Here is a 24,219-nt window from a genome sequence, read left to right as displayed (position 1 = left end):
TCTAAAATTAAAAAAAATAATTAATAAAATTTAAAAAAAAATTAAATTAAATAAATAATTAAAATTTTTAATTTTTATTTTAATTTATTTAATTTAAAAATAATTAAAAAAAAAAATAATTTATTAAATAAAAAAATTAATTATTTAAATTCCTCTAAAAAATCTTTTTTCAAAAATTTCATTGCGAAACTACAATTTTTCCCAAATTAGAGTAAAATATCAACAACAAAGGCTTACATTGTTTTTCCATTTTCGTTTTTAGCTGTGGACGACAATGGATTATGGGTGATATATGGCACGCAGGACTCGAATCACACAATAGTAACTAAGGTATCAAATTTTGTCTCCCTTTTAGCCAATAGAAAAAAGTTGTTCCTGCCTATTTCAATTTTTTGCAAGCTCTCTCTGACACACAAAGATAATAATAGAAAAACTATTTTGATCCTGTAAATTATTATGCGTAAACTGTCCTCCTCTTTTATTTTTATTGTTGCCTTTTTTGCTCCGCTAAAATTCCAAAAGCAAAAAAAAGTTTTCGTTTCACACACAATTGCACCGAGACTTGTGAACGAAGGTACACGAAAAAAAGTGCTTTAATAAAATAAAAATAAACATTAATTCCAGTTGAACGCCAACGACTTGGAGATTGAATACAGTTGGAATATTAGCATTAATCATCATAAACTCGGTGAAATGTTTATCGTTTGTGGCGTTTTGTATGGCATCGATTCCGTCACAGAACGCACGACAAAAATTCGTTTGGCTCTCGACTTGTATCAGAATCGATTATTGGTGAGTGTCTGTTTTTATTATTTTTCACTATTTTCACTGATGAAATTTGATATGCGATGACGACGCGAAGCACTCGACGGTAATTGAATAGAAAAATGATTCTCGTTCGCTCTAACGAACTGGACCGTTATTTAGCTTTCTGGAAAATAAAATTTCGAATTACAGAAGTAAATAAATGGATTTTCCTTTTGGGAATCAATTGTAACGAACTTGTTACGAAGATTAGGATGACATAAACAATCTAACTAGCCCCTATTGTAAAGTTCTTTCCGTTTCTTTGACATACTTGGAAGAAAAAATCATCGCACAATAATAAAAAAAACTTTGAAACCGTCTTTTTTATTCACTTTTTACTTTATTTCGTTCCATATCTTCGTTCATCATCGCACACACATATCCAGGATGTAAGTTTAGCATTTACAAATCCGTTCCGTACAACAACCACAGTGGGCTACAATCATCGTAATAAGGTATTTATATGTATTATGCATAAGGGAAACATCAAAAGTTTATCTTTTCTTATTGCCTAAGTCTTTTACTTTGTCTGTCGCTCAGTCAGTCGCTTCTAAGATCAACTATGTGTGGTAGCGAACGAAGTACGTGTATAAAAAATAAAAAATCTGATAAAACAGGAATATTTTATATCACAGCACAAAAAAAATATTTATATAAATAAATAAATAAATAAACTTCAGGAAGAGTGTCGAGTCGTGGCTTGACTTTGCTTTACTCAGAATGGATGGAGCGACGTGTGTAAAAAATAGCTGTGTTATTTATAAAGTAGGTGAAGAAAAGCGATTGGGGATGTTGTAAACTTTCACTTGAAATTTAAAATGCGTTTCTATTTAAAAAAAAATTAAAGGGGATATTTTGGGTCTGTCTGTTTGTTCTACATTTTATTTTTGTTATTAAGTGAAATTTTTGTCATTCCTGTAAATATCAATTTAAAAATTTTTAAATGAACTAAAATATTTTAATTTAAAAAAATTTTAGAAAACAAAATTAACTTAAATTGAAGAGGATGTAAAAAAAGTCAAACTAATAGAACGGATGTCTCAGGCTGAATTAAGATTTCATATAAAATATTCTTATTAATGAAAGATAAATCTAAAATTGCTATAAGAATTTTATGTTTGTGGTTCAAATAACGACAGTAATAGTAGTTAATGATGATATTTGCGGATAGAATACTCTTAAACAAAATTAAAAAGCCTCATTTTCATTTTCTTCGATCGTATAGAATCATCAACTGTACAGGTTACCAAAATAACATGTGATTTTTTTACGGAGCTGCAATCTTTTTCCTTGAATGTTTTTTAAAAATCTCGGCGTCAATATGTAATTTTTGATTTTGAAGAGAAATAAAAGTAGTAAAGTAGAACTTCAAGAATAGCCTCTGGTCGATCTCTTCGTTTGGTTTTCATATAATTTTTACTCCACATTTCTCATGTTCTTATGCAATCTACTTTTCCTTCAAATTTATTCCAATATTTTTAATCAACTATTTTGCCATGGCAGAGCCGAGGGTAGAGCTTAAGACTGTTCGACCCATAACCTTCCGCCTTTTTACGTGAAAACATAATTCAAAATATTTTTGAGATAATTTGGAATGAACAATCTCAACTTCATTTCTTTCAATCTTTATGTTACCTAAAAAAAAAGATAAATTTTAAAAATTATTAATAAATTAAAAAAATATTAAAAAATCTAAAAATTAATTAAAAAAATTAACAAATAATAAAAAAATTATCAAAAAATTAAAAAATAATAAAAAATCATTATTAAAAAAATGCGCTCAAGTCACTTACCAAATTTTTAAACGTCGAGTCTTTCAAAAAAAAAACTTTTTTTTTTCTGACGTGAAAAAAAATATCTTATACTTACTTTAAAAACTTTCTTCCTTCCTCAACCCAAAAAAACGTTTAGAAGATCATGATTATATTCACAGGTAATTTGCATCATTTCTTATTCATAAGTCACGAGACCCACGGCGAGATAAACTTTCCTTTAAAAATACTGAGATTTATTTTCATAGCAAAAAAAAGTTAAAAACTCACCTCTGAGAACACGTTCGGGGCCAAAAGTGCCTTGTAACTAATTTTTCCCATGTAACTCGACACGTTCACGAAAAACTGACACGTTTTTGGTTACCTGTTTACTTTTTCGGCTTAACTTTTCCTCGTACTTTATATCAATTGCTCACATGTAAGTTCATAGCGCGATGCGAGATTACAACAATTTTCGTGTTGTTCATATTTTGTTTTTCTCCGTAAAAGGCAATAAGGGAAGATGAAAAAAAATTATTTATTTTTCTTTGTGTCGCTTCTTCTCTTTCATTCTAATGAAGTTGCCTCATATTCATTTAAAAAAATTCAAAAAAACGTGCGTCTTTATCATATTAATAATAATAACACAAACAAACAACGTTCTCGTTTCCTTTTTTTTCTCTGCAGGAACTGTACTCTTGGGATCGTGGTAATCAGCTCACTTATCCAGTTAGATACCATGAAATAGGATTAGGTTATAATGTAACGACATCAGCGGAGCGTACCGACGATTTAACGTCGCAACTGAAAACGGGCTACGATATTTATCATGAGAACGGCGGTATTTAAGGCCGTCTCATGGCAAAGCGCAAAACATCAACATCTAATGAATATATGCTTCATTAAATTGATGGCAGTTGGAGAGAAAAATGTATTTGGCGTGAAATTTATTCAATTTTTGTGTGTCTTCTGTTGCTTTCAAGTACTTCTTGTTTTATTTTAATATAATTTTTTTTCTCTTGTTTCTAGTTATTATCATACCTTGACGATGATATTTTTTTATTATATTGAAATTTTATGACCCAGCGTGCTTTTTTTCATCATTGTTCAGATGAAAAGGATAAAAATAAATGATGGAACAAAAAAAAAAGAATAAAGTCGTTAATGAAAATTAAATGTGTGCTCTCAAAATATATAACCTTCACTATACTTTTTTTTTATTGTAATTTATATCAACAACATTTTTTTTTAAATTATTAAAAAAATTTTTTTTGGTCTGTCTGTTCTTTGAAATTTATTTTAAAAAAATAAAAATATTTAAAAAAATAAAAACTTTAAAATTTTTAATTTTTGTTATTTAAAAAAAATAAAATTTTAATTTGAATAGTTAAAAAAATATTTTGTTAAAAAAAATTTAAATAATTAATTTTTAAAAAAATTATTTTAAAACTAAAAAAAAATTATTTTAAAACTAAAAAAAAAATTAAATTTTAAACTATTTTTTACAACTTTTTAATTTAAAAATTATTTTTTTAATATTTAAAAAAAAATAAATTTTTACTCGTATATATAGTTTAAAAAAAAATAATAAACTATTTACAGAATTTCTTAATTCTTTTTAATGAATTTCAAAAAAAATTAATATTATTTTTTCAAAGTTTTTAATTTAAACTTGAATAATTTAAAAAGATTATCTAAAAAAATAAAAAAAAAATATTTAAAAAATTATTTTAAAATTAAAATAATTTGTTTTGTAAATTTTAAATTAAATATCAAAAATTTTTAAATTATTATTTATTTGATTTATAAATTTTAATTCGAATAATTCTTAAAAAAAATCTATTTTTTTGAAAAATAAAATATATTAATTTAATTTTAAAAAAATATTTTAAAACTGTTATTATATTATATTTTTGTTTTTACTTTTTTTTCTTATTAATTTTAAATAATTTTTTTAACAATTTTTTTTTTATTATTTTATATTTTTTAAAAATACGATCAAGTCACTTTTACACATTTTTTTAAAAATATTTTTCATTTTTCGCGCTAAAAACGCTCTTCAAACGTGAACAACACACAAAAGATGAATAATTCACTATAAAAACAGTATAAAATTTGTATAAATGAATCAAAAGCGAAATGAGAAGAGAGAAATAAATGCTTTATGAAATGCAAAAAATATCCTCCAGCAGAAAAATATGGGGCATTGCATTGCATATTGTATTCTTTTTATGAAAATTGTGCCAAAAAAAATACAACCAACCAAGATCTAGGTAACGAGAAATTCATTCGGTCCGGTTTTCATAAGTTTTTTGCCTTATTAAATTTAAATAAATAAAAATATATCATGCTTGTACTCTTTGTATTGTATATGTAACAAAAAAAAATTGTACACACAAAAATCACACTAATTACTTCTCGTAGTTTAGCTTTATAGTTTAAATGCATTTATTAGTGAATAAAAATATTAAATAAATAAATAATTAAAATATATAGAAATACCAAAAAATGATAAGAAGAGAGTATGTAATCAAAAAATTAAACAAAAATTAGTGAAAAAATAACTTTTATATTTAAATAAATAACAAACAAGAAGACAAACAAATGAAATTCGGTGAAAAGTCCACAAGAAAATCAAATAAACATGTTTTCATTGTGCTTTTTTTTAATTTTTGTGTGTAATCAAAAATCATAATGAATTAATTTACGTTGCAAATTAAAATTGTTTGAACAGGAAAAAAAATTTTTTTGTTGATGTTTAATTAGAGATTTAAATTGTATCATTCAAGTTTTTTTTTTTTTTTGTAATATTAAAATATTTAATATGTAAAATAAAAAAAATTAATTATAGTAAATAAAAAAATGAATAATGAAAAATATATTGAGGCAGTTTTACTGATTTTTAATTAATTGATAACATAATAAATTAATAAATGGCTCCAATATCTTTTTGTTTAATATATTTTTTTTATTGGAAATTTATTTTTTTTAAATATTCGTTTTTTTTTAATTGAAAAGAAATCTAACCAAATTCGAGTTATAAAACAAAATTAATTAAAAATTTAAAATAATTTTTTTTTTAAATTTCTAAATTTAATTAATTTTTTAAAATTTTAAAAAATTATTAAATAATAAAATAAAATAAGTAATAAAAGGTAAGAAAATAATTTTTTTATTATATTAAAATATATTTTTTTTATAGAAATATTTCATGTCTTAACTTAAGGAAAAATAAAAAAAAATTAAATAAATTAAAATTAATTATAATAAAAAGTTAAATAAAAGTTTTTTTTAAATTATTTTAAAATATTTTTTCTAATATATAAATTAAAGCTAATTAAAATAAAAAAAAAATTAAATCTAAATTAATTTATTTTTTAAAGATTGTTTTAATTTTTAAAAAAATATTTTTTTTTATATTTTAATTAAATGAATTTATAATATTAAAAATTTATTTTATTCAAAAATTTTCAATTATTTAAAAAATCTAAATAAATAATTTTCTTTAATTTAAAAAAAAATAATTATAAAAATTTAATTTAATTTAGTTAAAATTATTTTTTTATTTATTTTAATTTATTTATTTAATTTTAATTTATTTATTTTTTTTATTTTTTTTTTTTATTATCACAAATGACTCAGATCCTGTTTTAATTAAAAGGAAATTATTCAAGCGGATGTCAACCAGATAAATTATGTAAAAAAAAAAATATTTTTCATACAAAAGTCGATGTTTGTCCTTTTTTTGCTTCATTTGTCTTTAAAATCCGAAAGAAAAATCTTTTTTTTTTAAACTAAAAAAAAAATAAATAAAATAAAAAATGGAATTAAAAAATTTGATACAAATAAAATTCACAGTGCTGTTAATAATTTGCTTTGTTGGCGCCTTTGATGACAAAAATTCAATAAAACATGAAATAAATTTACAAAACGTCACAAATTACTCAGAAGCTCTCAAACTTCAACACTTTTACTCGATGGTCGTACTTTGGGGATCTTCTCTTGTCATCATCATGACTCTTGGATTGATAATTTTTTGGATGAGTTGTTCAAAAAAAGTTATTATAAAGGAAATTTCAGAAGAAAATCATGAAGATTTTTACGTAAATGTCACTTAAATGCTAAAAAAATAAAATTTAAAAAAATTTTAAATAAAAAAAAAATATTATTTACTTCGTAACATAAAATTTTGATCAATTTTCTCATAATTCCTTCTCCAATTCATCTTCAAGCGATTATTTTTCGATGGAAATCCAATTAAACTCGAACTACATGATAAAATTGAGTGCCACGCCGCTATCTAATGCGATGTAAAAGGAGATTAAAATTAATACACACTTGATATAAGCTGTTCTGAGACTGTAATCACCTCACATATCAACTAAACCGCCTGAGATTTCATTGAATTCCGTAATCTTTTAATACTTTTCAACGACTTTTCCACAATTATTGCCGTCTTTCATCCACTTTTCATCAATAATTGACCAACTTCCTTCACGCTTGACTAATTTATTGCTCTTCTAATGGTCCGAAGTCACGATACCAACACTAAAAAAAATCATTTTTATGAAACAAAATTAAAAATCGAGTAACAAACGACTTACCTAAACAAAGGAAAAATGCAAATTCGAACGACAAAAAAAATTATTCACAGAAATTTTAATTAGTTGAACGCGTGTCACACTTTCAAACGGTCGTTTTCTGCTTATTTTTGTGTTTATTACGCAGAACTTTTGATTTTTTGTCATTTTTGGGGCTGAAAATGAGCACAACTAACGACGAAACTGGCGAAATTGAGAATTCGGTGCATCTGACGTTGAATGATTTCGACTTGGAAACGGGCGAAAGCATAAATCCATGCGTTGCGGGTCCAAATATGAACATTTTTCGCTTCGGAAGGAAGTCGACGACGTTTCAAGTGCCCAAAAGTTGCTTGGAGGAGACCAAAAAGCACGGCAGAAAGAGCTCCATTTCGAATAAAAGGACTTATTCTGTGGCAAATAAAAAAGACATCATTAATTTGAAAGAAGTAAAAAAATTTCTTACCTTTTTTTCAAAAATTTTCATTAAAAAAAAAATTTTTCCAAAGGCAATAATTTTAGGATACAACAAAACCTCTCATCGGATGTTCTTCATTCCCTCACTTTTCATGTTTCCGCAATTGTCGGCGGCGATTTTGATTGTTACGGAAATTTTGTTGCACATTTGGGCCCATCGGAGGAACAGCAAGAACACGAATGACTGCATTTACTACAGATCGCCGTTGCATGCGCTGACGAGCCAATTTTGCGGAAGATGTCGTCAAACGATGATACAGGAAACAGTTTCGGAATTGCACGATAAGCGATTGCGGAAGTACAAGTCGTTATGGCGTTATGTGTCAAGGTCGATTGGATAAAAAAAAAAACTGAAAAAAAAAGTTTTTTTGTTATTAAATTTTTCAATAAAGTTTGTCGTTTTAAAGAAAATTTTATTAAAAAATTGTGTGAAATTGAGTTTTTATTGAGAAAGTTTTGCTTATGAACCTTTGCAATTTTTAAATAATATTTTTTTGTTAAAATATTTTTTATGAAAAAAAATTTTTTGAGCTGTTTCACAAGAAATTTAAATTTAAAATTTTTTTTTTTTAATTTTGAATAAAAAGATTATTTTAATTTTAAAAATTTTAATTTTTGTTACCAGATGGCGATTTAAAATACTCAAATTTTCAAATTTATTAATCAGAGGGCGCTTTATTGAATAATTTTTATTAGAAATTGCAAATCTTATCTTAAGATGGCGCTTTGTTTAATTTTCTGTATAAAAAAGTAAAATTTTTGTCATTATTTGACGCTTTATCGAACAAATTTTTTTTTTATTTTCATGTAAAAAGGATAATTTAATTTTCTTAAATTTCAAGCTTAATTTTTCGGATATGAAAATAAAATTTTATTTACTAAAATGCGCTTTATAAAACAAAAAAAAAAATTTAAGCCACAAAACGAAATTTTTATCACAAGATGGCGCTTAATACTTGAAATTAAAAAAAATACTCAACAGATGGCGCTTTATTGAACGAAATTTCTGAAGAATTGCAAATCTTATCATACGATGGCGCTTTATTTAAAAAAAAAAATCTATGTAAAAAAATAAATTTTTGCCATTAGATGGCGCTTTATTGAACAAAAATATACTATTTTGAAGAAAAATTGTGTAAATAATTTTCAAATTTAATTTTTCGGATTTGAAATGGAAATTTTATCTACAAAAAGACTCTTTCTAAAAAAAATTTCTTTTTTAAGTCAAAAAACGAAATTCTTGTCACAAGAGGGCGCTGTACCCTTAAAATTAGAAAATTTACTCAATAGATGGCGCTTTTAAATATTAATTAAAAATATAATTTAATAATCGAATTTTATACGATTTCTATTGAAAATTAATTAAAACCGCGAATAAATGTAAATTAATTTCACTAATTGAAAATTTAAACTCTTCGAAAAATCATAAATTTTCAATTAATTAATTAAATTTCGCTATAAAATAAAATTAATTAATTTTTAAACTGAAAATTATATTTCATCAACTTTGAAGTACTATCATAAAAACTTTACTTGCACGTTCTTAACATGACTCCTTATAATTTTTTTATGAAACAAAAAGTACAAGAAGGTACGAAAAATTTTTTTATGAATGAAAAGAAACGAGACAACCATACACAAAATTAATCTCTTTGTCTTTGTATGAGGTCTCTCGTTACTATCACATTCACGTCTCGTTCTGCCATTGTTTCACAGATAATCAGCAGTACACAGTGAATTGTCAAACAAATCACAAGTAAATTCTCTTCTTTCCTCGAAAACAGCTGAAGAATTCCGAGAAAAAGTAATTTCTCTCCTACCAAACATGTCAGAAGTGCCCCAAAAACATCTTTTTGACGGAACGGAATTGAATGTTTACGAGACAGGGAATGTTGTGAACTTGAGTGCGGGAGCTCCGGGTCCTGATTTGCTGCGGGAATGCAGTAATTTGTTCTTGAAAGCGACGGAACATCGAATGGTAAGGAAATTTTTTTAAGATGAATTGGCAAAAATAAGAAATTTTAATGAGACATTTAAAAGTTTTTGAATGAAAATTGATTTTTTTGTGATAAAAAGCAAAATTTGCAGTCAAAAAAGAATACTTTAGTTAAGAAAAATTTCCATTTTTGTGAAAAAAATAAGAATAAAAAAAAATAAATGAAAATTTTGTCAATAGATGGCGCTTTATTTAAGAAAAATGTAATTTTTTGTCAATTAAGGGACTTTTTATTAAAAAAATTCTCAATTTCTTGAACAATAATGTTAAATTAATCAATAGAGTGCGCTTTATTTAACACATTTTTGAATTTATCAAACAAAAAAATGAAAAAACTATTTAATAGATGGCGTTTTATTGAAAAATTTTGAAATTTTTGTGTAAAAATTCATTTTAGTCAATAGATGGCGCTTTATTAAAAAAAAAATAAATTAATAGAGGGTGCTTTGTTAAACAAAAATCCAAATTTCCTCAAACGAAAATATAAATTTTAGTCAATAGATGGCGCTTTTTACAACAAAAATGTATTTCTTGTATTAAAACTGAAAATTTAGTCCATAGAGGGCACTTTATAAAAAAAAAATTAACTTTTGGTATAAAAATTTACAAATTTTTAGTTTAAAAAATTTAAATTTTTCGAACGAAAATAGAAATTATTCAATAGATGTCGCTTTATGGGCAATAGAAGGCGCTTTTTTGAACTAAGATCTTAACTTTTCAAACAAAAAAATAAATTTTTATAATAGATGGCGCTTTATCAAACAAAATCTTTAATTTTTTTTTGTATAAAATGTTAAATTTTAGTCAATAGAGGGCGTTTTATTGAATAAAATCTAATTTTTCTTCAATAAAAATTAAAGTAAAGTCAATAGATATGGTAAAAAAAAATGAAAATTTACGCAATAGATGGCGCTTTATTAAAAAAATTTAATTTTTTGTATAAAAAGTTAAATTTTAGTCAACAGAGGGCGCTTTAAAAAACAAAAAGTTCAAAATTTTGAGAAAAAAAATAAAATTTCAATGAAAAAAGGCACTCTTTAAATAAATTTCAAAAAACTAATTAATCAAAATATGGAATTATGATCTGACACATAGATTTCTTTAATCGTCACTATCTTTATTGTTGTCTCAAAGTAAACAAACAACTTCTCATAGTATAAAATACAAAACACAAGTCACGCTGCCTAAAATCTTATCTCCTGTACCGATAACGCTTGAAATGAAACCACAACTGAAAGATGTTATTATGAAACTGACATCGGAATCCCCTTTTATAGCTAAATTCCCACTCCCGATTCACAATTTTGAAGGCAATATCTTCATACGGCGGTCCCGCATGGATTCTCAATATCGCAAAATCTGGATTGTCGAAGCATGGCGTCAAGAAATATTGGGGCGTCTTCTGTTTATCGATCAAATCCGGGTAGAAAATGTTAAATTTGTATCCTTGCACAATTTTGGGCGGCGGATTATCCATGTCGTAATGCGTTTGGTTGTATTTGTTCCATTCGAAGCCGGTGTGAACGCGATTAAAGTATCTCGGTTTACGCGGGCGATATTTATCGCTCCAGAGGTAGACTTGTTCATCGAGTCTCGATTCGACGGAAAATTGACTTTCGTCGTCGCCCATTCCTTTGCGAGCTTCTTTCCGCATGAGGAGTTCTTCTTTGCTGTAAAGTTGCTCGGCGTCTTCTTTTTCGAAGAGTTTCGCGCGTAAATCGCAGATATTTTGCTCGTCGATGTCTTGGGGGATGATTTGCATGCCGGGTTCGATGTCGTCGAAGGAAATGTATCGCGGGGAGTAGTTTCCTTTTTCGTATTTGGCGAAACATTCTTCGAGCAAGGTCATTTCGGGGTTTTCTTGGGACGAGTCGTCTTCCATTTCGATGTCGGATGCGGGTTTGGAGTCTTGCGAAGAGTCGTCGGGGACTTGCGAAGGTCCCGGAAGAGGTTCTTTGCTGCTGCCTGGTTGAGGTTCTTCTTTTTTGATGACTTGTTCTTCTTGTTCGCGCTTCAAAAGTTCTAATTTTTTCTTTAAATTCCTCTGATGACTGTCCTTCAAGCGAGCACGAGCCATATGAGCTCGAAGTTGGGACAATAAACTTTCCCAGTACCCGATATCGACGCCATCGAGCTTGCTGTTGATCTTGTGTTCGATTTTCGTTTGCAACTCATGCAACTGGGCCGCACTTTTACCCTTGAAAATGTTCGTGACGTCTTTTGCGACGCTCTCGTGGATCCCCTCGCGTCTACTTGCCCGATATTCGGACTTTTCTTGCTCCAGTTTTCGTAATTTTTTTAACTCATCTTCGCAAATTATCGTCAAATCCTCCCAATATTCGGCATTTACGCGTTTTTCGAGCTCATTGTAGACTTTTATGTCGACCAACAAATCCTCAAAGTCGTCAATGCTCAAGCCATTGAGATACGTGTACGGCTCGTGAACTTGCATTTCGATCGATTCTTCCAAACTTTTGTCCGAAATGTATTGCGCGAGTAAGTCAATCGGTTTTGCGCGGCCATCGTTGATCCGGATCTTGCTTCGTAATTTTGCCTGTTCCAAATGGAATTTTTCCTCCTGTTTTTGCCATTCGTCAAATTGTGCGGCTTCTTTCATGCGTTGCTGTTGGTAAGCCTCTTCCTCGCGTTCTGCCTTTTGTCGTTCGATTTCGAGGCGGCGTTTTTTGATTTTTTCCAGCTCTTCCATGTTTTCTTGTTGCTTGCGGCGATTGATGCGTTCGAGTTCTTTCTTGGAAATGTTTTTGATTCCTTGTTTCTCGAGTTTTTTGCCCCACACGAAGGTGCCTTTGTTGTCTTCGGGATCGCCCCAACCCATTTTTGAGGATTTTTTCGGATGGTTTTTTGAGGAATTAAATTAAAATTTTATTTTTTGAGGGAGAAAAGTGACTTTGAGGTAAAATCAAAACAAATAGAAACGTTTGTTCATTCGAGCTGTCATCGAGAAATGAATTTTCGGGATGATATTTCGATCTCGAATGGAATGACGTTTGAATTATTTTTAGAAAATTTCAGTTAAATGTTGAATTCAAGAAAATTTATTTATAAAAAATATAAAAAATTTTTAAAATAAAAAAATAATTTAAAAAATTTTAAAATTTATTTAAAAAATTATAAAAAAAATTTTTTTTTAAATTATGAAAAATTAAAAATGTATTAAAATATTTTAATTTTGAAAAAAAATAAATTTATGAGAAAAATTGAAAAAAAATAGTAAAAAAAAAATTATGAAAAAGTTTTAAAAAATTTTAAAAAAGTTAATTCAAAAAATTAAAAAAAAAAAATATTCATGAAATAATTATCATAAAATAAAAATTCAAAAATTCATGACAAAAAAAAATAAATTTTGATAATTCAAATTTTTTTTTTTCAAAATATAAAAAATTTAAATAAAATTAATTTAAAAAAAAAATAAAAAAATATTTGAAGATTCATGAAAAATTTTTTTAATTTTGAAAAAAAAAATTTAAAATTAAAATTTTTTGAAAAAAATTACTCATGATTTTTTAAAAAAATTTTTTTTGAAATTGTAATAAAAAGAATTAAATAAAAAAATTAATTTAAATAAATAAAAATTTATTTTTTTTTGACAATTCAATTCAATTTAATGGTAATAAAAATAAAAAAAATTATTTAAAAAAAAAATAAAATTTGACAATTCATGAAATTTTTTTAAAAAAATACATGAAAAATTTTTAAAAAATTAATTCAAAAAATTAAAAAAAAAAAAATTAAAAATTTTGTAAAAAAAAAATTCAAAAAATAAATTTTGATAAATTTACAAAAAAATTAAAATTTGAAAAAAAATTAAAATTAAACAAAAAAAATAATTCAAATAAAAATTAAAATTTCATAAAAAAAAATAATAATTTTGAAATTAAAATTTTTTTTTAAAAATTAGGTAAACAAAATAAACTTTTTTAAAATATAAAAAAAAAAAATTCAAAGAATTTTGTAAAAAAAAAAAAAACTTATAATTCATGAATTTTTTTTTTTAAATTAAGTAAATAAAAAAATTTTAAATCGAAAAAAAAAATTAAAAATAAATAAATTTTTATTTTTGTAAATAAAAAAAATAGTTTTGAAAATTCATAAAATTAATTTTCAAAAAATTATTAAATTTAATAAAATTTAAAAAAAATTAAAATTTTTTAATTAAATTTTCTAAATAAAAAAAAAATATTTGAAAAAAAAAATAATAAAAATATTTAGATTAAATTTAATTAAAAAATTAAAAATAATTATGAAAATAATTAATTAAAAATAAATAAATTTAATATTGAAACTTTTAAATAAAATAAATTAATTATTTTTATTTTATTTTTCAGAAACACGAATTCGAAAACAACGCATACCTCTTCCAATATGGACCCGCCATCGGTAGAATCGATTTCCGCACCGTTTTAGCCGACTTTTTATCGCGTCGCTATCACGCCAACGTCAACCCCGTAAATCTCGTTGTCACTACCGGCGCTACCCAAGGTCTCCATTTGATCCTTTCGACACTCCTCGACTTGCACGCGTTCGTTTTTGTCGACGAAGTCACTTACATGATCGCACTCGAGGCCATTTCGCAGTTTAACACGATGAAAATTGTCGCAGTTCCGTTCTCGACGCGACACGGCGTGGATCTGGATGCCCTTGAGCAACTCGTTACCGAACGGAAATTCACACCGAGCAACGACAAGCCGTTCTGGGGCGTTTATTACACAATTCCCACGTTTCACAATCCAACGGGCGTCTTGTACAGCGAAGCGACGTGCAAAAAACTCATTAAAATTGCACGAGACAATAATTTGCTGGTTGCGTGTGACGATGTTTACAATGTGCTGTCTTACGACACGGAGACTCCGCCAAAGAGACTTTTCGCGTTTGACGATGTGAAAGATGAAAATTATCGCGGAAATGTCATCTCGAACGGGACTTTTTCGAAAATTTTGTCTCCGGGGATTCGACTTGGATGGATGGAGTGTCCTGTGAAAATTGCGGATATTTTTCGGGAAAGCGGCGTTTTGAGGAGCGGCGGATGCGCAAACGGGTACATGACGGGAATCGTTCAAAGTCTCATCGAATTGAAACTCTTGGATGGGCATTTGGATCTTTATTACGCGAAATATAAAGAACGGATGGAAGCTGCTTGTGAAATTTTGAAGAAAAAATTGGATCCAAGTTGCGATTTTCAAGCGCCGCGAGGAGGATATTTTATTTGGATCACATTTCCCGAAGGCACAAATTGTTTGGAGTTCAACGAGTTTTGCAGGAAGAATTTTGGCGTCGTTGCGATTCCAGGACCGAGATTTTCCGCACAAGGATTGTTCAAAAATTGCATGCGACTGACAATTGCATTCCATGAAGTTGCGACAATTAAATTGGCGATAACGAAATTTTGTGAAGCTTTTGATGCCTATAAAAAAATTAAAAATTAATTAAAATTTTTGAAAATAAAGACTTTTGAAAATTATTAAAAAATTATTTTTTAATTTATTTTATAATTTTTTTTCTGAAAATATTAAAAAAATAATTGAAAGAAAAAAAAATTAAATAATTTAATATTTTTCAAAAATTATTTGAAGTAATTTTTTTTTAATTTTAACTTTAATTTTTTTTTTATATTTGAATTTTTTTTTTTTTAATAAAACACGAATTAAAATTTAATAAAAAAAATTCGTAAATGTCATTTCAAAAAATTACCGTTACAAAAATTTGAAAATCGCCATTTAGCTAATTCAAACTTTTATTTACAAAACAAATTTAAATCTAATTATAGATCTTTTATTTATTTACAGAATCTCCTTATCATTACAATAAAACAATAAAAATTTCTTTTTTCTCCTAAAATTAAACTTACCTCGAAATATTTTAGATATTTTTATTTTTGACGAATATCATAAAAGGCTTTCCTCTGGATTAGATGTCTACTGATAAAACACCCAAACACGCGCATTCATTCATTTTCTCACATATTTAAACTTTTTTAACGACTTTTTTGTTTTATTTAATAATAATCATAATAATTGCGAATTGCAATGTACACAAGTGTGACGAGACGCGACGCGCTTTTTTTCTTGTCAACATTGATGAATCACCAAATAATTTATTAATAATCGATGTCAGATGATCGGAGCGTAATTCGCCATTTACACTTAAAAAAATTAAGAGATTTTTGTCTCTTTTGTGATTAAAAATTTTAAAATGTGGCAATTTGTTGTTTTGGTTTCGTCTCGTCCAATTGAAAAATGCCGCGTATTTCGCTGAAGTAACAACAACAAAAATCGCCACTAATTCATCATTAATTTACAAGTAGGTTCTATTTGGTCAGAGATATAAGTATGTGTTAGACGTTTATTTGTTTTTGCACTTATCACGGGATTTATTGGAGAAAAAGTCGCAGAAATGCTCAACTTTGGGTCGGGTGAGTTTTTAATATTTTAAATTTTAATAAAAAAATATTTAAAAAATGTTATTTAAAAACGAAATTCGATTAAATAAATAAATAAATTTAAAATAAAAAAAATAATTTTAAAAAATAAATGAAAATATAAAATTAATAAAAAAAATTATATTCTAATAAAAAAAATAATTTTTAATAATTATTTTAATTTGAATTTAATAAAAAATTCAAAAATTATTTTTTTAATAATTAAAATTATTTTATTAAAAAACTCGAAGCAAAATTTCAATAAATATTAAGTTTGTAAAAAATTTAAATTTGATTAAATAAAAAATAAATAAATTAATTAAAATTATTTAAAATAATAACAACTTTTTAAAAAAACCTATGTAAAAAAAATTCATCAAAAATAAATTTAACAAAAAAATATAAATAAATTAATAAATTTAAATAAATAAAAAAAATTATCGAAAAAAATAATTTAAAATTTTTTAATTAAAATAGATTAAAATAGATTCAATTTAAAAAAATTAAATTCAAAATAAAAAAAATAAATAAAATTTTAATTTTAAAATCAATTAAAAATAAAATAAAAAAATAATAAATTAAAATTAATTAAAAATTCATTAAAATTAATAAAAATTCACAAAAATATTTTCAAATTTTTTTCCTAAAATATTTTAAATTTTTTTACCTTTTTTAATAATTTTGAATTATTTTAATTTTTTTTTCAGGATCTTCAAACTGAACAACTTTGCAAGGAGATAAACAGTCCATGCCTCAAAATTTAAATTGAAGTGAAAATTGTTTGATCAAGCAAACGCGTGCCGTACGACGATGCTGCTGATACTGAAAACAACGAAAAGATGTGATATATTTATACGTTAGGTGAGATGATTATTATTGTACTTATTATCTTTAATATTAAAATATCTAATGCTCTCGAGTCGTTTTCGCGTCAGTTGTACTCCAACCGTTGATCGGTTCGTTCCAAAAAAAAATCTCAAAAAATTATGGTCGTTGTTGATCGCGAAAAATGGACTTCGAAAGCGGAATTCATTCTCTCGTCGCTCGGATACTGCGTTGGCATGGGGAACGTTTGGCGCTTCCCGTATCTCTGTTATCGCGGCGGCGGCGGAGCCTTTCTCGTCCCGTACTTGTCGATGCTCTTCTTTTGCGGCGTCCCCTTGTACCTGCTTGAAACCAGTTTGGGACAATTTTCGAGTCTCAGTGCGATGTCGATCTTCAAAACGATGGCGCCCGCTCTCAAGGGCTGCGGATACGCGATTTTGATCGTCAATTTCATCGTCACGATGCAATATAATCTTTTAATCGCTTATCCGATTCTCTTTTTGTGGGAATGCTTCAAAAATGCCGTTCCGTGGAAATCTTGCGGAAATTCTTGGAATACGGAAAAATGCGTCGTTGTGAATCAGGAAAATGCGTCGAGCATCTTTGCGTTAAACGAGAATTTGACACAAGCGGAAAAGTACAAAACAGCTGCCGATGAATTTTTTCACAATCAAATTTTGGATATTTCTGCGGATCCGAATATCGTCGGAGATTTGAATTGGCCTGTGTTGGTTGTAAATATGCTTTCGTGGATTGTTCTCTTTTTATGCGTCATCAAAGGAGTGAAAAGTGTCGGAAAAGTCGTTTATATTTCAGCAACTTTCCCTTATTTGATTTTGTCAATTTTGTTTATTCGAGGCATTACGTTGCCCGGAGCATGGGAAGGAATTAAATTTTATATCGTGCCTCAATGGGATAAATTACTCAATTTGGAGGTAAGAAATTGCTAAAATTAATTTAAAAAAAAAAAAATTAAATAAAATCTGAAAATTTTTTATAAATTTAAAAATTATATTGCTAAATTAAATTAAATTAATAAAATAAAATTTTGAATTTTAAAAAATTTTTAATAAAAATTTGAATACAAAAAAATTTTAAATATTTTTCTAAAAAAATTAAATAAGAAATTTATAATAAAAAAAAAATAATTTTTCTTTTAATTTATTTAAATTTAAACTGAAAAATTCATAAATTTAAAAAAAATGAACAATAAAATATTTTTCTAAAAAAATTAAATAAGAAATTTATAAAATATATAATTAAAAAAAATCATTTAATTTATTTAAATACCTATTATTTATTAAAAAACTTATTTTTAAATAAAAAATTTATTAAATTTATTTTTTTTTTTTTCATAAAAAAATTAAGAATAATAATTAAATAAAATTTATTTTTTTTAATTTCTTGTTTTTATTATTTTTTTTTTTTAAATAAATAAATAATATTTTAAAATTTATACGAAAAATATTTATATTGAAAAAATAAGGAAAAAAATTATAAAAATTAATTTTTTTTTATAAAAATAAATAAAAAACGAAATTAACAAAATTTTAAATCTTTTCAGGTTTGGGCTGACGCTGCTTGTCAAATATTCTTCAGCATCGGACCTGGTTGGGGAGGAATAATCAACATGGCATCATACAACAAATTTGATAACAACTTAAAAACTGACTCAACTTTTTTGCCCATTGTGAATTGCGGAACGAGTATATTTGCGGGTTTTGTTGTTTTTTCGGTATTAGGCTATTTGTCGGGTAATTTGCTTGTTACCGAGCGTAATTTTCGCAATTTGAATTAATTTCTATTGATTTGCAGATCGCACGGGACTTCCAATTGAAAATGTCGCTACGGGGTAAGATTTTTTTTTTTTGATGAATAATTCAAAATTTATTCAAAAAAGGTGTGAAAAATTTCAAGTTTTAGGAATTTTTTGCATCTTGAGTAAATATTTTTGTGAATTTTATTAAATTTTCAATTATTTTTTGTCTCTAATGTGAAATTTTGTGCAAATATTTACTTTTAGTGGTCCGTCATTGGCATTTGTGATGTATCCTGAAGCGATTGCTTTGTTGCCGTACGCGAACTTTTTCGCTATTTCTTTCTTTTTGATGTTGTACTCGTTGGGATTGGACTCTTGTGTAAGTATTTTTTCTTAAATGATTTGAAATTTTTATAAAAAATTATTTTTAAATGATTAAAAAATTTTCCTTTTCAAAATATTTTAATTTTTTAAAATTTTATGGATGAAAGTTATACAAAAATTGGTTGAAATTCGGTCCAAAAATATTTTTTTCAAATAATTTTTAATGGAAAATTTAACATTTCGAGTAACTTTTAATTTATATTTTACAAATTTTCGTTGAAATTATATTTAAAAAATTAAATTTCATCAAAATTTTTTTTGACGAAAACAAATTCAATTTTTCTCAAAATCATAAAATTTAATTTTTTTCCCTTCACAGTTCGTTCAAATCGAGACAATTATCACCTGCATCACAGACGAATGGCCCAATTTGCGTAAAAATAAACACATTGTGGCTTTTGTAACAGTTTTTCTCATGGCAGTCGGCTCCCTGATGTTCGTCTTCCAAAATGGCATGTACCTGATCCAAGTCATCGATTGGTATTCGTCGCCGCTCACGATAATTCTCGTTTGTTTCTGCGAGATTGTCATGGTGAGTTATTGCTACGGACTCGGAAACATTGTGCGCGACATCGAGTACATGTTGGGCATTCGTTTGAGCATTTGGTGGAAAATTTGTTGGAAAATCGTGAATCCGTTGGTTTTAATTTTCATTTTTGCGACAGTTTTGAAGTATAACACGAAAGTGACTTATAACGGAGTTGATTTTCCTGATTGGGCGATCGCTTTGGGATGGATGAGCAGTATGATGTCACTTTTAGTCATTCCGGGATATTTTGTCTATAAAATATGGACAACGAAGGGATCTTTCATTAAGGTAATTTTTTTTAAATTTTAAAAAAAAATATTTTTTGAATATAATTTATTTTAATTAAAATTAAATTATTTTAAAGTTTAAATTTTAATTATTATTAATAATTAATGAAAAATTAAAATTAAAAAAATCATTTAATTTTAATTATTAATTATTTAATTTTTTTTTATTTATAATTGAAAAATTATTTTATTTGTAAATTTTTATGAAAAAAAAATTAACAATTTAATTTTTTGAATATTTTAAAAATTATAAATAAATGAAATCAAATTTACCTAATAATATTATTTAATTTTTTGAAAATATTATTTTTTTATTTTAGCGATCAACAATGTGTCTTATGGCTCACGATTGGGGTCCTGCTGATCCAATAACTCGACGAGAATATCAAGCTTATAAAAATAAAATTATTTAAGAATATTTTTTAAATATTTGTTTTACTTTTACATCTGAAAATTAAATTTTTTATAATAATAATAAAAATTTTCAAACCTTTTTAGATATTTTCCTTCAATTTTTGTTAAAAATTTTAAAGAATTGATTTTTATTTCTTATTTTTTTTATAAGATTATTTTTCTTATAAAATTATTTAGAAAATTCTTTTTTTTTATTTTTTAATTAAAAAAAAAAATTGTAAAAAATTGAATTTGATGAAATGTCTTTTTCATATTTCTTAACATTGAAATTAAATTAATGATTCTTTTATAATAAAAATAAATATTAAAAAAATAAAAATAATTAATGAAAAAAAAAATTAATAAAAATGGTTTATAAAATAATTATTAAAAATAATAATTATATTTTAAAATTTTATTTAAAAAAGAAAAATTGAAATATTGTTAAAAAAAAATCAAAATTAAAAAAAAAAAATTGTTAAATACATTACATATAATTATTATTTTTAATAATTATTTTTTAAATCATTTCATTAATTTTTTTATTAATTATTTTTATTTTTTTTCATAATTTTTTTTTTGTTATAAAATTTTTTAAAATAAAAAATTTTGATGAATCTTATAAAAAAATATGAAATTAAATATCAAAATTTTTTATTTTTTGTTTTAATTTTAAATCTTAAGTTTTGATATTCTTCATTTCTCAAAATAAATTAATGCGATTTTGCTCTAAAAATAAAAAAATAACGTTCATACCTCAAAATTTCAATTCAAAAATTTCCCATTCTCGAATGAACTCCTTCGTATAACTCCACACAACCCTCTTCTGTACGAATCCCATCAAATTCCGTACTTGGCTGAACGTCAACTTTGTTATTATTCGAAATTCTGATGCAGAAAATCACTCATCGTCGAAGAAAAAGTCCAAATTGATCGCAATAATCGCACAATCTTCTTTCATCGCCATCTCGTGAGCCTCGTGATGTGCTGCAACGATGCCGTGCGTAAATTGTTCCAAGGAATTCACGCTGTTTCGTAGGAAAAAACCGTGCTGCGAGTGCTGTCGAAACTTTTGTATCAATTGCCTTGTGAAGAAAAGCGAGAAAAGTCTGTGCGAAAAGTGCGTCGTGTTGACGGCTCGTCCCATCTCGCGCATCGACTTGCAAAAATTGAAGCCCAAAGACCTCATCTACTACCTGCAGTCCAAACAAATTTCCACAGCGGGCGTAATTGGTGAGTAAAATTTATTCAATTATGACGCATTATTCGGGTGACAAGGTCAAGGTACATTCAATTAACTTCCAATTTTTGCTCATTTTTCACTGAAATTTAATTTTTTTGCTCAAAAAAATAATTTTTTATGATTTTTTCTCTTTCAGAAAAAGAAGAACTCATCAGTTTAGTGGTTGCGCACGCAAATAACGCGAATGGAAGTCCCCCGAATCGCAACGGGAGCGCCAGAAGTCCCGAAAGTAACCCGTTCGATCAACTCCGACAAACTTGCACGACACTTTTCACCAATTTAACGGACAAAATTACGGCGGATTTGACAAAAACGGCTTTTCCGTATGGATATGCTCAGCCTGCGCCGCCGCCGCCGTCTCAATCTACCTCCAATAACGCAAGAAATCCGCAAATTTCGCCACAATCACAACAACAACAACCTCCAAGGACATTTCCGACGCCATCTGCGCCGCCTCCTGAAATCCCAAAGCCAAGTACGAGCAACGCGGACCTTCCCACAGACGACACTTCATCCTCGTTCGAAGAAATTGGCGCCGTTGGGGGTCAAAGCCCGGATGATTGGCAATTTGTCGTGACGCACGAACGTCAGCAGAAGGAAAAACTGACAAAAATCAAACATTCCATCGACCAAATTGACAAATTACTCGGCGAAAAGCGCAAAACCCCGCAAAAACGGATCAATCGACGTCGTTCGGACAGCGATATGCGCTCCGTAGTCGACGACATTCGCGATTGCCTGTTTGACGAGGAGATAAAACGCGTTCGCAAGTCCTGCGACAAGTGCAACGAAGCCAGCGAAGCGATTCGCCAACGAATTTCCGAGTTTCGGCAACAACTTGACCTGCCGAGCGTCACGGAAGACCAAAATCGCGAGATTTTCGATGATTTTTTGCGATTTTTGGAGCAAAGTAGCAAAGTTTCCATCCCGCATACGCCCGAGGAGCAGGAAATGTGTCAAGAAATTCGATCCGCGGCGGAAATTGAGACACAAACCGAAGATCAGCCCGTTATTGACACCGATCCGCAACCCTCGAGTTCGCGCGAAATTCATTCGCCGCTCGAACGAATCCCCTTCGACCCCAATCAACGTGTCGATTTGACGGATATCAACTCGCTGGCGGACTTTGACTTGCTTACCGTGAAACAACTCAAGGAAATTCTCGCGTTAAATCGCGTCGACTTCAAAGGGTGCTGTGAAAAGAAGGAACTCAAGGAGCGCGTCATCCGTTTGTGGACAAATCACACGGCGCTGCCGAAACCGGATGACCTTCCGCCGGATGATTTGTGCAAAATTTGCATGGATGCCCCCATCGAATGTGTCCTTCTCGAGTGCGGGCATCTCGTGGCGTGCGTTAAATGTTCAAAAGTGCTCAGCGAATGTCCCATTTGTCGCGCTTACATTGTTCGTATCGTCAGATTCTTCCGTGTTTGAACTTTTTTTTTTGTTTTTTCTCCCTTTTTTTTATCGAGTTTGTTCACAATCAAAAAAATTTCTTGTTAACTGTTGACAAAATACGCTTATGATGAGAAACGAAAAATTTCCCCGCAAAATTTCCTGTTTAGTTGATTTTTTTGGAGTTTCTATAGATAGTTTTTAAAAATGGATGAAAATTCACGTACTTTGTAATTAGTGGAAAAAGTGAAATATATTCTTAGGGTTACTTTCAATACTTGAAGAAAAGTAAAATAAAATGTATTATAATTAAAAAGTCATGTAAATCGTAATTTAATGAATATAATAAAAGTGATTAATTAATTAATTATTATTAAATTTTGAAGTCTTTTACTCAATTTTTATTTAAGGAGAGTCAATTTTATTAAAATAAAAATTTATTTAATTTCAGACATTTTTTTATTTTTTTTTAAATAAACTTATAAATTAACCTGAAGTAAAATAGAAAAATAAATAATAAAAAAAAAATATTTAAATCATTATTTTAATAAATTTTTAAAATTTAATTTAATAATTTAATTTAATTTTTATTTTTATTTAATTTTATTTTATTTAATTTTTATTTAATTTTATGCGAAATTAAAAAAATTGTAAAAAATAATTATATATATTTAAATAATTTTTTTTAACTTTATTTTTTATTTAAATTTATTTTATAAAATTAAATATTTTTTTATTATTAAAATAAATTAAATAAAAAATTGAAGTAAATAATTACTTTATCTTTTATGTATTTTTATTAATTTACTTTTATCAATTTTTTAAAGAAAATAATTTATTTTTATTAAATTTAAAATTTTTTAAAAATATATTTTTTAAATTATTTTTTTTTATTATTAATTTTTTTTAAATTGTTGTAAAAAATTTATATTTATTATTAATAATATTTTTATATTAATTGAAATAATTAACTTTTTTTTTATTTTTATTTTCTTTTTAACTAATTACGAAATTTTTATTTTCAATTAATTTCATTTAGTTTACAACTTTTTTACTATTAATTACAAAATTAACCTCCAATTCAAAAAAAAAAAATATTTGTTTTATTGAATTTAAACCTCTTCATTTAAAAAAAAAATATTTTATAAAATTTTGTATATTATTTTATTTTTTGTAATTATTAATATTATAATTAATAAATATTAATTTATTTATTTAATCAATTTAAAATTGATTTTATTTAAATTTAATAACTTTTTTATTGTTTAAAGAAATTTACCTATAAAAAATTATTATTAATTATTTAAATTGAATTAAATTAATTAAATTAAATTTTAATTTAAATTAAAAAAAATTA

The 24,219-nt window shown here is 26.4% G+C and overlaps 6 protein-coding genes and 1 long non-coding RNA gene across 7 annotated transcripts in view; 5 read left to right on the top strand and 2 right to left on the bottom strand.

Moving 5' to 3' along the window:
* LOC134829117 (uncharacterized) overlaps nucleotides 1–3,476 on the top strand; it is a 45,480-nt gene extending 42,004 nt beyond the window's left edge. Inside the window, exons 21-24 of the mRNA XM_063842113.1 lie at nucleotides 263–330; nucleotides 625–792; nucleotides 1,194–1,262; nucleotides 3,246–3,476. Of these exons, the coding sequence (XP_063698183.1) occupies nucleotides 263–330; nucleotides 625–792; nucleotides 1,194–1,262; nucleotides 3,246–3,407 (467 nt within the window). The 3' untranslated portion in view covers nucleotides 3,408–3,476. The remainder of the gene's footprint in view (nucleotides 1–262; nucleotides 331–624; nucleotides 793–1,193; nucleotides 1,263–3,245) is intronic.
* Nucleotides 3,477–6,426: 2,950 nt separating this feature from the next.
* LOC134832081 (uncharacterized) lies at nucleotides 6,427–7,091 on the bottom strand. The gene is made up of 3 exons (XR_010162037.1): nucleotides 6,928–7,091; nucleotides 6,740–6,858; nucleotides 6,427–6,679 (listed from the first exon to the last, which is right to left on the bottom strand). It is a non-coding gene; the product is annotated as an uncharacterized LOC134832081 (long non-coding RNA).
* A 154-nt stretch (nucleotides 7,092–7,245) lies between these two features.
* LOC134831825 (uncharacterized) lies at nucleotides 7,246–8,052 on the top strand. The gene is made up of 2 exons (XM_063845647.1): nucleotides 7,246–7,587; nucleotides 7,648–8,052. The coding sequence occupies exons 1-2, from the start codon at nucleotides 7,321–7,323 to the stop codon at nucleotides 7,954–7,956; spliced, it is 576 nt and encodes a 191-aa protein (XP_063701717.1). The 5' UTR covers nucleotides 7,246–7,320; the 3' UTR covers nucleotides 7,957–8,052.
* Nucleotides 8,053–9,364: 1,312 nt separating this feature from the next.
* Nucleotides 9,365–15,060, top strand: LOC134831656 (uncharacterized). Its single transcript, XM_063845450.1, has 2 exons — nucleotides 9,365–9,593; nucleotides 13,958–15,060. Exons 1-2 carry the CDS (start codon nucleotides 9,441–9,443, stop codon nucleotides 15,053–15,055), a joined length of 1,251 nt encoding a protein of 416 aa, XP_063701520.1. The 5' UTR covers nucleotides 9,365–9,440; the 3' UTR covers nucleotides 15,056–15,060.
* On the bottom strand, nucleotides 10,647–12,519 carry LOC134831655 (splicing factor Cactin). The gene has a single exon (XM_063845448.1). It carries the CDS (start codon nucleotides 12,445–12,447, stop codon nucleotides 10,804–10,806), a length of 1,644 nt encoding a protein of 547 aa, XP_063701518.1. The 5' UTR covers nucleotides 12,448–12,519; the 3' UTR covers nucleotides 10,647–10,803.
* Nucleotides 15,061–16,998: 1,938 nt separating the features above from the next.
* LOC134830343 (sodium- and chloride-dependent glycine transporter 2) lies at nucleotides 16,999–20,328 on the top strand. The gene is made up of 6 exons (XM_063843793.1): nucleotides 16,999–17,807; nucleotides 18,437–18,626; nucleotides 18,688–18,724; nucleotides 18,896–19,010; nucleotides 19,335–19,832; nucleotides 20,152–20,328. The coding sequence occupies exons 1-6, from the start codon at nucleotides 17,034–17,036 to the stop codon at nucleotides 20,242–20,244; spliced, it is 1,707 nt and encodes a 568-aa protein (XP_063699863.1). The 5' UTR covers nucleotides 16,999–17,033; the 3' UTR covers nucleotides 20,245–20,328.
* A 796-nt stretch (nucleotides 20,329–21,124) lies between these two features.
* On the top strand, nucleotides 21,125–23,234 carry LOC134830267 (E3 ubiquitin-protein ligase RNF34). The gene is made up of 2 exons (XM_063843687.1): nucleotides 21,125–21,457; nucleotides 21,604–23,234. Exons 1-2 carry the CDS (start codon nucleotides 21,220–21,222, stop codon nucleotides 22,899–22,901), a joined length of 1,536 nt encoding a protein of 511 aa, XP_063699757.1. The 5' UTR covers nucleotides 21,125–21,219; the 3' UTR covers nucleotides 22,902–23,234.
* The last annotated feature ends 985 nt before the right edge of the window (nucleotides 23,235–24,219 follow it).

This window comes from Culicoides brevitarsis, chromosome 2 (assembly GCF_036172545.1).
Source record: "Culicoides brevitarsis isolate CSIRO-B50_1 chromosome 2, AGI_CSIRO_Cbre_v1, whole genome shotgun sequence".
NCBI lineage: Eukaryota > Metazoa > Arthropoda > Insecta > Diptera > Ceratopogonidae > Culicoides > Culicoides brevitarsis.
The sequence above is the reverse complement of the archived record's forward strand: the minus strand, read 5'-3'. Positions and strand labels throughout refer to the sequence as shown.

Excerpts from the sequence above, each read along its gene's own strand:
- LOC134831655 (XM_063845448.1), bottom strand. The coding sequence starts at position 12,447 with ATGGGTTGGGGCGATCCCGAAGACAACAAAGGCACCTTCGTGTGGGGC.
- LOC134830343 (XM_063843793.1), top strand. The coding sequence starts at position 17,034 with ATGGTCGTTGTTGATCGCGAAAAATGGACTTCGAAAGCGGAATTCATT. Across the intron at positions 18,725-18,895 it reads ATTGAAAATGTCGCTACGGG|TGGTCCGTCATTGGCATTTG; the intron begins GTAAGATTTTTT and ends ATTTACTTTTAG. Across the intron at positions 19,833-20,151 it reads CGAAGGGATCTTTCATTAAG|CGATCAACAATGTGTCTTAT; the intron begins GTAATTTTTTTT and ends TTTTTATTTTAG.
- LOC134830267 (XM_063843687.1), top strand. The coding sequence starts at position 21,220 with ATGCCGTGCGTAAATTGTTCCAAGGAATTCACGCTGTTTCGTAGGAAA. Across the intron at positions 21,458-21,603 it reads TTCCACAGCGGGCGTAATTG|AAAAAGAAGAACTCATCAGT; the intron begins GTGAGTAAAATT and ends TTTCTCTTTCAG.
- LOC134831656 (XM_063845450.1), top strand. The coding sequence starts at position 9,441 with ATGTCAGAAGTGCCCCAAAAACATCTTTTTGACGGAACGGAATTGAAT. Across the intron at positions 9,594-13,957 it reads AAGCGACGGAACATCGAATG|AAACACGAATTCGAAAACAA; the intron begins GTAAGGAAATTT and ends TTTATTTTTCAG.
- LOC134831825 (XM_063845647.1), top strand. The coding sequence starts at position 7,321 with ATGAGCACAACTAACGACGAAACTGGCGAAATTGAGAATTCGGTGCAT. Across the intron at positions 7,588-7,647 it reads ACATCATTAATTTGAAAGAA|GCAATAATTTTAGGATACAA; the intron begins GTAAAAAAATTT and ends ATTTTTCCAAAG.